Here is a 12,656-nt window from a genome sequence, read left to right as displayed (position 1 = left end):
CCACTCCGTACGGAGCGCCGGCCGGGAATAATTAAATAGTACCTATCTTAGCATCTTGCCATAATAGGAAATACCACAGACTCGCACAGTGCACAGTGCTTCAACAAAGTCTCAAGCAACGCGCAGCTATCGTGCAAGCTTCGCGCATCTTTAGTGGGCAAGAGCAAGATTGCCGATAGCTCCAAGACAGAAAACGTCATCCGTGGGGTTATTACATCGACGCTGTGTCTTGCATTCAACAACCTGCAAACCCTTTAAATTGAACTCGTATCACAGAGACAATGGCGACCGAAGCTGGATGGTCGTGGTCACCAAGACGTGCCATGGCTCAGCTTCACAATAACAATCTCGTGAGCGATGACAGCCCAGTTTTGACTGAGGCCTCCTCGTCACCCATCGCATCCGCAGATAAGGAAAACTCTACCACAGCCAAAGGCGCATCCAAGCCCAAGCCCAAGCCTGCCACAACAGCATCGAAGAAGCGCAAGTCGGACGCCGGCGAGGAAGACCTCAGGGAGAAGCTCTTCCCCGACGATGTTGAAGACATTGACGACTATGACCCCCGGCTCGATGTCATCACCGACACGTGCAATGCGGTCCGTCGCAAGATTCGTAACTGGACCGAGTCGGGCGCGCAAAAGGTCGGCGAGTTCCAAAGGACCATTGGCGTTAGCAGCAAGGCCTACCTCTCCTTCATGAACCGCACCGGCACCTGGGACGGCGACGGTTGCGACACCTATCACAAGGCGCATCGCTTCTTCAAGAAGCGCGAGCTCCAGGGTCTTCCTCTCAAGGCCCCCAAGTCCAAGAAGCCCAAGACGGCCGTCTCGGCAAAGGCGGCGGCCGATATTCTCGACGTGAGTGGTGTTGACGAGCTTCACGGCGAGGAGACGGGCAGCGTGCCCGTCTTTGACACGTGCGAAGAGATACGCAAGAAGGTCCGCCACGTCCTGGCCCGCGATGGTATCACGCAGGCAGCCTTTATCCGCGAGATCAATAAGAACCTGCCCGAGGGGCAAAGCGTCTCAGCGGCCAACATGCGGTACTTTATGGGCCGCAAAGGTCCCCGTGACGGCAACACTAACATCACCTTTTACGCGGCCTACATCTTCTTCGAGAAGAAGCGCATCAAGGCCGGCAAACCCAAGACGGACTTCCGCGAGGACATGGAGGCTGCGTGGGGACCGTTGGGTTTTGACAGAGAACACGGAGCCAACACGCATTACTTGTGCTCGGCCGACTCTGTGCTCACCATTAACAAATATGGGCAAATCAAAATCTACTAACGGGGATCGGGTTGTTTCTTATTTTTTGTTTGTGCTTCCGTGTCTAGGGGGAAAATATGGACAGGGCGTCATGTGGGAAATGTATATGGCAATGGTATTGGATATCCGATCTTGGTCAGCAGGTGACCTACTTCTCCTTCTCCTTTTCGTCGTCTGGTATGCGCTCCCGTCTTGTGTCACCGTTTCACCCCCGAGGAAATGACCCGATGGCGCATGCGATGGCGCCTATCAGTGTGCCAATCCACGTCTGTCCGTAACCGTGGTGCGAAATGCCGCGCAACGAGCCTGCCAAGGGGGTCAAGAAATAAACGACACCAGAATATAAGGAGAGTTACCTAACTCCTCATAATGATTATGAATAAATTTATATAAAGTATCATAAGAGAGTTAATTTATATATCATAATAAAGGTAATACTTTAGAGCCTTTTTTTTATTATTCTTATCACCATCTTTAGGAGAGAATCAGCTAACGGCAGGTGCCTGCGAGCAAAGCTGTGTTTGCGGAGGCAAAAAAAAACTGACAGGTCTCAGATTGGCCGCCGATCATGGGACGGTGTGAGTTGATGGTAGGCCATATAATACAAGAGACAGCCAGTCGGGCTCTTGGCGGCGGCATTCGTTTTTGTGATTGAAAAGGGGCTGTGCCGGGGAAGATTGTATCTTTGTGACAACAGGGCAACAGGTATATATATCGACCATTTGGGAGACGACTCTCTCCTCGACCTTCTCAACCTTGCGCATCCTTCATCCCTATCCTTTCTCTGCCGACTTTCGAGTATATAATCATCAACCGATCCGACACCATGTGCAGTGAAGCGGTTGCCCAGTGTCCGGTCTGCTTCAGCAGTGTCACCCTCCTATGGAAATACTGCATGCCCTACCTCAAGACCAGCCTCGAGGTCTGCCGGCAGGATGAGGGCTTGACTCCCCCAGCAGCCTGGTTTTCACCACAACATCAACTCAAGCGGAGCGCAGTCCAAGGACTCGGCGCGGCAGAATGTCCCAACACTGCCTGTCCGAGCAAGATTCCACCGATGAAGGAGGGTTGAGGATGAGAAGAAGCAGTCGGGTGAGAACGACTTGGCTATTGGAGTTTGAGGTGTCACGATTGAGCCTACTCTCGGACAAAAGGCCTGTCTTTTTGAACAATGGTGTTTGTGGAATTTCCTCTTCAACTCTTCTCATATTGGGATTCACGTGGCTATAAGTCGATTGTGAAGCCTCAACTGGCACATACGACCACAGCTCGGAGAGAACACGGGATCCCGTCCGCTCTCCCATAGTTAAGCTCCGAAGCGCCGGACTAGTAGTTGGGTCGGTGACGACCAGCGAATCCCTGGTGTTGTATGTTTTTTCTTTGCAATTTTTGTAATTTTTTTGCTGGTCAAGATGTCAAACCATGGTGTTGAAGGCTAGCCGGTAGAGCTCAGCTCTGATTGGCCAATCCAACTTTTGCTCGCATAAAAATTATGAAACTTTTTTTTTTCTAGCTCTGTGCCAAAAAGGAAGGTTGACCAACAACGACGACAATGACAACAACAGCACAACAACATATCCAAACCGCAAAAAGAAAGTCTTGATGAGACTGGGACTCGAACCCAGGAGGATTGCTCCATCAGGAATCTTAGGTTGTTAAGGTGACCTTAACCTGACGCCATAACCAACTCGGCCATCTCACCGGAGGATCTCGGGGGATCCGCTTGATGGTGGGAGGCCGAGCCCAAGCGTTCCATAAGGGTCGGGAGTTCTGCTGGCAGAGAGGTTGGGGGCATTTCTTTGTATTTTCGGCTTACTCTGCTGTCATAGGAGGTTATGGTTGTTGACTTTGTCGTGTATTGGAGGTTGGACTTGAAAAGCTTATTGACTACCATGTTCGGACATGCCGATCGCCGAGAATACAACTACACACAACAGAGACGTACAAATACAGTTGGCTGCTAACAGATGTGAGATGAAAAGGCAATGAAGCGAAACACGACATGATCCAGGCAGTCAATTTGAAATCCGGATTGTCACAGAGGATCGTGCAGGGTAGCACGCTGCGGAAGGATCAAGGCCATGTCTGGTCGCATGCCGATCATTTCAGCCGCGGCACCAACACGAAAAGCAAAACCAACAACACGAGACGAGACAAGTACCGTACAAACATTCATATTGAATCTTTAACATGTACTCAATACAATGTCTCTACCCTCTTCTCTTGAACAACCTTCCATCTCCGAATCCTTCCATCAATGACATCAACACGCCCGGCATCATCGGTCGGCTGTGGCGCTCTAATCCTGCTGGAAGCCCCGGAGAAGACCTGCCAACGACCCCTGACTCGTCCCCTGCGCTGAGGCCTTTTTAGCGTCCCTCGTACCTGGCCCCAGAGCGCTGCTGCGCGAAATAATACCTCGACGTGGTTGGGCGGTCGAGGCTCCCCAATTCCAATCCCGCGCCCCGGGTAGATCGGCGCTTTCTTTTCATGGTAGGCATTGTTTTGTTGTCACGACCTCATCTCCCGGCAGCTCCAACTTTTTCTTCCTTTTATTTTCCTTTTCTTCAACCTCCTTTCTCCTTTCTTCCTCGCCCTTGTCTTCCGTCGGCGATTCTTCCTCTGGTCTGGTTCGATCTTGGTTCATCCGCTCAAACTATCACCACAACAATCATGCACGCGTCCAAGATCCTCGCCTCGGTCGGCCTCGTGGCTTCTGCCTCTGCCTCGGTCGTCCGCTACGCCAATGTCAACCAACAGCGCGACGTTGTCATCGAGAAGAGAGCCGACCAGACGGCCGCCTGGGTTTCCGTCGACGATGAGGCCCAGCCCGCCACCACCTACACGCCCTCCATGACCGTGGTCGACGGCGTCACCTCCATCGTCGACGCTGCTCCCCATGACCTGACCGCCACCGTCTACACCTCGACTTACTACGGCGAGATCTACACCAGCACTGGCGAGCCTCCCAACCCCACCGCCTCTGGCAAGCACGGCGAGGGTGCCTTCACCCGCTGCCACAACAAGGACGGCAGCAATGCTCCCTTCTGTTCTCCCTACGAGAACAGCACCCTGACCACTGGCAAGACCTACTTTGGTGAGTAACAGCCTTCACATCTGCCCAATTCCAACCACTAATAAATTTGCAGTCACCTGGGACCCCGACTACTTCGAGGACAAGAACGCCGACAACACCACCGCCGCCATGATGGTCTTTGCCCGCCTCGACATCTACAACACCACCAGCGAAGAGTATCAGAAGGAGGGCGACGACTTCGACCAGGTCCCTGCCGCCTTCGGTTTCTGGCCCTTCAACGTCAAGGACTCGTACCGCAAGTTCGGTGGCGACCACAACATCTCCATCACCCTCTACAGCCAGCGCAACCACACCGCCGAGAAGAAGAAGGCCTCGACCATCTACCTCAACGTCGCCGCCCCCGCGCTTCCTGCCCACAAGGAACCCAAGGTTCCCCACGGCCAGACTCTCACCATCGCCCTGCCCGTCGTCCTGGGTTCCATTGCTCTCCTCCTGGTCGGCGTGTGCCTCTGGAACCGCAAGACCCGCCGCATCGGACTTGGCAACATCATGAGCCGCGGCCGCCACGGATACACCGGCCGTGCTGAGCGCCGCCTGTTTGGCCGAAAGGACAACGGCATCCAGCTCGACACCCGTGACATGCCACCCCCTGGCGAGTACCGTGACGCCCCTGAGCACCGCCGCCGTGACAGCGACGGCCTCGGCAGCCTGGCTGGCAGCCCTGTTGATCCCTCGTTCGCCCAGCAGGGTACCACTGGTGGCCGCAACGCCTTCCGTGATGAGATGAGGAGACAGGACCAGGAGAGGAGCCGTTGAGAAAGAGAAGGAAGTGAAGCGTATATGGGGGTGTCATATGAGCCAGCCTGTCCGTGACAGTGGTCTCATTTGACGTGTAAAATCTACATCAACGGATGCATCTGGATGACGGCGAGTGGGAGTAATGATAAATGACGTATGATGAGACTTAATATGAACGCCTTGTCCATCAACCCAATACTATGCATAGCCTTCCCCTGGCTGTCTTGACAGCACCGTGAAGACGAAACAAAAAAGAGAACCGATCCCGTGAATCATGGCAAATGCCATGATAGTATCACATACGCCGGGTCTCATGGGTATCCCGAATCCCTCCCAAAACAAAACCCCATCCGTCCCTAGCAGATTGTATCATAGCCATGGCAACAAAACCAACTCCGTAAGACCAAGAAAAACCAGATGAACCCATGCGCCGCTCTATTCCTTGACCCGTTTGATATCGCCATTATCCCGTTCTTCGCCTTCATAACGCCGCTTCACTGGTTCAGATGGTGTTGGCACCAGTACCGGCGCTGGCACCAGTACCGGCGCTGGCACCGGCATCGGCACCGGTGTTGTAACTGGCGCTGGTGTTGTTTGTTGTGACATGAGTTCGTAACCGGCGCAGAGATCCAGCTGCGTCTCGCCGTCCTGCAGGGGCCTCAATAGCTCGGCCGGAATTGCCGTGGCGAGCTGACACTTGATCTCGCATGGTTGATATGTGTCGGTAGTCCATGCATCGTCGGCATAGTTTTTGGCCTCGGCAATGGTATATCCCGTGCTGAAGCCCTCGTGGTACGCATCCGGCAGAATCACTATGGTCTCGCCGGGGCGTTGGTCAACGATGCGAAAGGGGATGCCTAGTTTTTCGAGCTTCTGAGGGAAAAAGAATTCAGCCCGGTGGCGCATAAACTGCGAGCATTTGCCTTTTCGGCCGAGAGCTTCCTCGGCCACGTCGACTGCCGTGGACGGAACCACGATCCAGATCTTGCGGCCCTTGTAGAGATGGTTCAGAGAGACGAGTCGGAAGTCCTCGGCATGAATCTGGAAGCTCGCTCCGAAATGCGGACCTGATTCGTACACATAAGGCGTGTGAATTCCAGGGATAATGGCTCTTGTGTTCTCCAGTTTGTCTCCTTTGAGAGGATGTATGGGGCTCTTTTCAGGAACACCCGCTTGCCTTCGTTGCTCGGTGGTCCATGCGGGAACATCGACCCGATAACGAACATTGCGGATCTGCTTGTGGTCATTCTTGCGGAACATCTTTCTCAGCTGGTCAATGGCGTCCAGAGCACTGGCGGTGCATTCTGGACCCGTCACGTCGGAAGAAAAGGTGCCCTCAGAAGGGACAGTGTCGACTCTCCAGAAGCTGTTCTTCTTGATCTGGGTGGGCCGGTAGGCATTTGCTGCAACTTTTTGGGAATTCTTTTCTGGAAGTTCCTCATGCAGCTCCTGCGGGAGGATCACTTTGAAACAGCCATCTTCATCGGCCCCGAGATGTCTAGCAGAGGCAAGAATGGCGGGAAAGTCGTTCCATTGGTCGATGGTTGGCTTGAGCCGCAGCACACTGTGGCCTTGAGGTCCGTCATAGTCGTGGTCGATTGGACAATCAATGGGCGCTGGTTCGCTAAGCGTCGAGCTCGCATCCCAACTATCTGCTGGCATCTGGGGGTTTGAAGAGGCAGACGGAGTTTCGCGAGGCGCAGGCGGATCATTTGAGGCGATTTCTGATACCCGAGGCTCTTGAACCGCGGGCGCGATGTCCTGCTGGGCAGATTGCGTCGGTTCGATGACGTCTGGGAGCAAACTGGCGGGGATTGAACCCTGCTCACTCGGGAGCCAGGGACCATAAAGAGGCTCGGGTGGAAGCTGATGATGCACGATAGGCTCGTGAGAATGAAAAGGAGGAGTCGCCGCCTCATGCGACGGTGGTTGGACCTCCATTGAAGCCAGGGGAGGGCCCGTTGCGCAGTTGCGACAGGCCAGCGGTGAAGTTTTGCGGACGGTGAAGTTGAGAGAGGGCGGGAAGGTGAGGGATGATGGAGGGCAGTCGCCACCTAAGACACAAGACACAGGCCAGAACTGCAAAGTTAAAATGGCAAGGGATGCAGTATGTGCATCCTCGACGGCAGAAAGCGCCGCAGACGACGACGACGGCCGGGCGACGATAGAGGCGATCCTCAAGGGCGCAAAGGGCGAGCAGCTTTTTTTGTGCGCAACTCCAACCCTTGAGCAAGAGGAAAATGAGGCTAGAGAAAGAGTCCCCGTGTGAGAAGCGAAAAAAAGACACTAACGAGAGTCTAGCGGGGACTCAAGTGCAGAGCCTGAAAGTGCAGGTACTTTCTAGGTTGGGAGTGCCTTCCGCCACACACCCGACCTGGCGCATGTCTCTGGCTGCCCGCGCTGACACTCACTGACAATGGGACAGAGCCGCAGCAGGCGCAGAGCCCGTCAGCCAACCCGTGGAAGGAAGGAAGGAGGGCCCAGCCGGGAGGAGCACCAGGCGAACAATTGGGTGGAAGCGGGGAGACCTCCTTCCTCAGTGGAAGCTCCTGCGTGTACGTACTGTGTTCTAGCGGAAGGCCACCTGCAAGGGCCCCTGACTAGCGCGGGGCAACACGGAAGAAAAAAAAAGGAAGGGAATGTGACCAAGGAGGGAGATGGGAAGCAAACGTGAGGGGAGGGCGACTGGACTGCGATTACTAGGGAGAGGAAATGTCCTGGAAAATGTATTAGTGAACTGAAGGCCGTCTCTCATCGGTGCCAACCCCTTTAACGGACTCAACCGGTGACGCCGCCTACGGTCAGAGTTTTTCCAGCCAAATGGTAAACGCCGCTGGCTGCGATCGCGGCCTTGAGAGGCGGACAAAATCATGGCGGCAGTGGAGAGACACCCGTGGCTAAAAATGGCCATTGCCAGCAGAGATCGGCGCCAAGACTCTGTCTGTTCCCCATCTTATACCCGCGCTACCACCTTGACAAGGATCTTGAACGTTGTTTATCAATCGGGATGCATCTTCTTTGACGGCAGATTGCCTTGTAAGCCACGTCGCGGTGCGGCTGCTACGTGAGCTGTGACGAGAACCGGCAAACTGCTTCTATTCTGTAGCCCCCAGCTCATTTCTTTGTCTAGAGCGGAAAAGCACATGGTATTCTATGTTGCAAAAGCGTTGTACAAGACAGCATCTGCCGCAAAGCTGTCGGCGCTTTGCAGATTTGCAATGCAAGACACGGAACATCAGTAGGTACTCAGCGAGATGTGAATTATCGTCCAAAGGATTTGTAGCCTCTAATGGCATTGCAATTGGTTACCTAGAGACATGATGGCAACCTGGAAGTTGTCTCGTCCTTTCCCGCGTATCCGTCAGCTCGTACCAAGATCCCTCTGCCTGTTTTTCAGAATCGGCATATACAATCCCCCTCACAACGAATTTCCTGCCCAAGAAACCACGGACCAGAAACAAATGTCTCTGGACTTTGCCCAGTTTGCTGCCCGAATTGTTGTCAAGGAGATCCTCCAGCAGTCTCGCTTTTCGTGCATAGGTGCGTCAACCCAAAGACAGAGAGTGTAAGATCAAAGGCCGGCGGGAGCGGTTTCAATGCCGTGAGGTTCAGTCCGAACACACCCCTTCCGATTTGATATGTGTGCTCTCGGCCTTTCTGGCCTGTCTGGCCTCTTGGACGCGTTTGGCTGTTTCCCCCTTGCGCTCGAGGATAAGAAACCCATCGGTTTCCGCAACCGCCTTGATTGCCTTCATCGGCTCGAGTTTCCGAAAGCGCTTCACATACTTCGATGCCTTTTTATCCGCTGGGTGGTCACCACAATCCTTCTCACTCTCTCCGGCCTCTTGGAGGTAATGGAAGCCTCTCTGGATGAGCCTGTATGCCCCCAGGTCTTTCTCCAACATCTGATCAGCCAAGCCATCGTCCCAAGCTTTATCGTCGAAGTTATCGAGGATTTCAATGCCTAGAAGGCGACAGGCGCGCTGTGGGAACTGGGTGAACTTGTACCCGTTGCCGACCCATTCATGCCCCATGCCTCCGTACCGGAGGCGATGGTAAAGCATGTCCATGTAGGCGATGTCATCGGTTGCCTCGTCATTGGCGGCTTTGCAGACGTCCCAAACGCGGGAATCCAACCGAATCCCACGCACATCTTTGTTCTCGAGGTACTGGTGAAGTTTGGCGAGAGCCTTGCACCAGCCGGCTGACTTGGGTCCATCTGGGGACTCTAGGTAGTTGATGGTGTTGATCAGTCTCTGCCGGGGACTAGAAGAAGACATGGGAATTGGGTCCTGATCAGGATCAGTGACTTGGAGAAGACCGTCGTCCCCAACCTTGAGACGCTTTCCATCCCCAAGGACGATAGCACCAGACGCAACAAGGCCGTTGATATGCTCTTGCATTTCGTCGGTGCTGGCCAACTTCGCTTCTCGTTGGTGCTCATCTTCTCGATTGTGCGCTGCGCGAGGCGAACCCTCCAAGTTGTTGACTGATTGAGGTGCTTAGGAATGTCGTGAAGTTGGGCGGACCTGGGGGTGGGGAGACTTGAGAGTTAGTGGTCTAGCACCGTCATGTGCAGAACGTGCGTGCCTACCAGATAGCTTTTATGGATCAGAGACGGAAAAGAAACTGACGGGGTGAGCAATGGGCACTCTGGTTTAGAGGCCGGGATATCTGAAAGGCAGAGTAGGTAAATCTGCGTGGAGGTTCGTCCAACCTCGGGTTGGGGAGAGAGGAAAGGCTGGCTCTGGTGGGAGAAAAAGAAAAGAGAGGAAGAGCGAGAGGGAGGAAAGTGGAGTCGAAAAGCGAGAGAGAGAAGGGGGTGGAGAGAGGAGAACGAGGTGGAAGAGGGGGTGAATCCAGAGGGAGTGATTCACTGATATCTTGCCAGAGGTGAACACTGGCCACCAGTGCCGGGTGAAGTTGACTGATGGTGACTTCACCGTGCACTACCTGAATTAACCAAACGTGCCGTTTCATTCTTTTCTAATGTCTTCGTGTCGTGTTTGTGGGTCAAATTGCAGATTGATAGTGGACATGGTGCTGTGAAAGGGGTAATGACATAGAGTATCAACAAGCTACCAAGCACAGAGCCCCTCGGAGCCCGATACAGGTAACAGATGGATTGAATCAAATTTATGTCTTGTCGAAGTGCTCTATTCTAATCTGCGGCCATGATTGCAGTGACTGTGGTCATCGGACAAAGACAACCTCGGCTTAGGTTGATGCCTCCCGCAATCGTCGAGTTGTAATAGCCATGCGTTCCAGGATCACAAAAACATCCTGGCCCCTCCATTCATTCAGCACCTTGACCACACCAAGTTCGAGAAAGCGACGGAGGTAATACTCGGGTTCTGTCGACAGTCCCAAGAAGCTTCGTCGCTGGCCGTCGAGGATCGCTGACCACGCCTTCATCCAGACCGTCAGGGGTGGAGATACCGACTAGGTGACATGCGCGCTCGGGGAAACATTGAACCAGCGTCTGGATACGATTCAGTCGGCAGACGTCTGTTTTCTTGACCTCGAGCTCCTTTAGAAGACTCTCTAAGAGACGGAGGTAGTAGATTGTAGAGTTGTGGGCTGCCATCACCATATTCCACGCCATAATGCCGGCATCTCCTTCTCGGGAAACACCCTCATCCCTTAGCTGGCAAAGAGCCTTCCGGGCACAGTTCCAATCCACGGACTGGGGGCCGACGGGTGATTTCAGGAACTGGATGATGTTATCCAATCTCTGTTGTTCCGAATTTTTCTTGACGTTTGTCTTTGTGTCGACGCCAGTTACAATGGGAAGGCCGTCGTTGTCAAGCGTGAGCTGGTGGCCTTGACAGACCGCCAAGGCACCTGAGCGGACGAGCTCATCTAAACGAGAGCTGAGAAGATATCGAGAATAAAGGTCGGTATCAATGGGGCCCGTCGGGGCTTCTGATGACGACATGTCGCAATCGAGTCGTCGAGTGTTTGTTGGGTCGAAAGACGGTCTGGTCAACGGATGCCTTGAGAAAGTAAGTCAGCTGGCTACCCGACGTGAATCTAGATCAAAGAGAAACTGACGTTCTGGGAAGGCGAATAAACGACGGCTAGAGTGGTCTTTTAGTTTGGAAGTCCTGCTTCGTAGAATAGCAGAATGTTTAAGTATAGCGCAGCCCGGGCGTCTGTTCTGGGACAAAGACTCTGGACGAATAAGTTCTCGTCATGTTAAGAGAACAGAGAAATGGGGTCTTACTTCACTCGAGATGTAATGGATTCCAGCACATTGTTTTTAGAAAGCACACATTGTTTAGAGCCCAAAACTACCCATGTACCTGCAGACCTTGACGGTCAAATCATGACGCCCGTGCCTACCCATCAGTCCGTCGTCGACGTCGACCTTGACCCGTCAGAAGTCACCATTGACCGTTTATTTCCCAGTTAGATGTCTTTATTGACCTCTAATTTCCCAGACCGTTAAACTCGAAATTTGACTCCCAAAAACAGCAGTGAGTAGTGCCCTTTCCCTTCCGACCATCCATGACCTGCGTCATCACCGCAATGTGAACCTCAGCCCATCGCCATCACATCCTTTCGTGGTTGACTGCAAGTTTAGTCTTCGGCCCCGTCTTCAGTCCCATCTTCAGTCCCGTCGTCAACTTCGCCGTCGACCCCAGGCGACGCCTCTCGGTTGCCGCGACTAATCCCGTCGGCTCTCTCCTTCAGAGACCGAAACACTTCGTGGTCCATGTCGTTTCGTGGATCCCATGGCGCCAAAACTGCCACCAACGACTTGAGGCAGTGCGCCGCGAGCCTTCCAAAGTAAAGTTGGTGGTTAGGGTTCGCTCTGGCGTCGCGGTGGCATTGGCGAATGTGCTCGACGAGAACATAAACACCACGGTGGAACTTCTCTAGGTTGATCCACATGTCCATGACCTGATATTCGGTTTGCTTGACGGCGCGCTCGGGCGCTTCGTTGAGAACTCGGCCGACGAGTTGAGGAAGGCCGACGGCAAACTTGGCGTTCTTAATGTGGTCAGGGGAATCCTTCAGCTCCTGAGCAAGGTCGACCAAGGTTTCGAAATCCTCCACGACGAGCTTTTGTACGGCTTCGATGCGTCGCAACAGGCCGACGTGAGTGGTGCTGGCGCGCAGTCTCTCGTCGCTCCTGAGCTCATTGAGCTCGGTTTTAAACACACCCCATTCAGCAGAGCGGGTGAAAGAGAAGCCGACAATGTGGTAGTAGACTTGAAGGATTCGCTGCATCGAAATGGTGGGAGTCGACACCTTGACCAGCTTGGGAATGCCTGCGCGGTTCAGACGGATGCGCTTGCCAGGGGGGAGCTCGACGTCTCCAGAGTTGACCAAGTCGTCGAGATGACCTTCGAGCTGGTCGCGGAGCTCGTCGCTGACTGGGATGGGGCGCTTCGAGTTGCTCATTGTCGATGGTGTCTTTGAAAGTTGAAGTGAGAAGAGAGGGGTGATGCTGGAGTTGAAGGGGGATGTGAAGGAGTGGAGGTGGTGAAGGGGATGAGAGGTGAAGAGGAAAGGAGGAAAGAAAGAAGAGGAGAAATTGAGAATCGGGA

General features: G+C 53.8%; 5 protein-coding genes and 2 non-coding genes across 7 annotated transcripts; 3 read left to right on the top strand and 4 right to left on the bottom strand.

The window, feature by feature from the left end:
- Window positions 1-281: 281 nt before the first annotated feature.
- On the top strand, window positions 282-1,286 carry LRP88_08711 (uncharacterized protein; the record flags this gene model as incomplete). Its single annotated transcript, XM_083245212.1, has 1 exon — window positions 282-1,286. One exon carries the CDS (start codon window positions 282-284, stop codon window positions 1,284-1,286), a length of 1,005 nt encoding a protein of 334 aa, XP_083099706.1.
- Window positions 1,287-2,521: 1,235 nt separating this feature from the next.
- LRP88_08710 lies at window positions 2,522-2,637 on the top strand. Its single transcript, XR_014475184.1, has one exon. It is a non-coding gene; the product is annotated as a 5S ribosomal RNA (ribosomal RNA).
- Window positions 2,638-2,865: 228 nt separating this feature from the next.
- On the bottom strand, window positions 2,866-2,967 carry LRP88_08709. The gene has a single exon. It is a non-coding gene; the product is annotated as a tRNA-Leu (tRNA).
- A 971-nt stretch (window positions 2,968-3,938) lies between these two features.
- On the top strand, window positions 3,939-5,118 carry LRP88_08708 (DUF4448 domain-containing protein; the record flags this gene model as incomplete). The annotated part of the gene is made up of 2 exons (XM_083245211.1): window positions 3,939-4,362; window positions 4,415-5,118. 2 exons carry the CDS (start codon window positions 3,939-3,941, stop codon window positions 5,116-5,118), a joined length of 1,128 nt encoding a protein of 375 aa, XP_083099705.1.
- Window positions 5,119-5,535: 417 nt separating this feature from the next.
- Window positions 5,536-7,041, bottom strand: LRP88_08707 (JmjC domain, hydroxylase-domain-containing protein; the record flags this gene model as incomplete). Its single annotated transcript, XM_083245210.1, has 1 exon — window positions 5,536-7,041. One exon carries the CDS (start codon window positions 7,039-7,041, stop codon window positions 5,536-5,538), a length of 1,506 nt encoding a protein of 501 aa, XP_083099704.1.
- A 1,667-nt stretch (window positions 7,042-8,708) lies between these two features.
- LRP88_08706 (uncharacterized protein) lies at window positions 8,709-9,581 on the bottom strand (the record flags this gene model as incomplete). The annotated part of the gene is made up of 1 exon (XM_083245209.1): window positions 8,709-9,581. The coding sequence occupies one exon, from the start codon at window positions 9,579-9,581 to the stop codon at window positions 8,709-8,711; it is 873 nt and encodes a 290-aa protein (XP_083099703.1).
- Window positions 9,582-11,682: 2,101 nt separating this feature from the next.
- Window positions 11,683-12,510, bottom strand: LRP88_08705 (uncharacterized protein; the record flags this gene model as incomplete). The annotated part of the gene is made up of 1 exon (XM_083245208.1): window positions 11,683-12,510. One exon carries the CDS (start codon window positions 12,508-12,510, stop codon window positions 11,683-11,685), a length of 828 nt encoding a protein of 275 aa, XP_083099702.1.
- Window positions 12,511-12,656: the final 146 nt, after the last annotated feature.

Source organism: Fusarium phalaenopsidis (genome assembly GCF_050370095.1).
Source record: "Fusarium phalaenopsidis strain FUZ10S chromosome Unknown contig_32302, whole genome shotgun sequence".
Taxonomy (NCBI): Eukaryota; Fungi; Ascomycota; class Sordariomycetes; order Hypocreales; family Nectriaceae; genus Fusarium; species Fusarium phalaenopsidis.
This window is presented reverse-complemented; position numbering and strand designations above follow the sequence as displayed.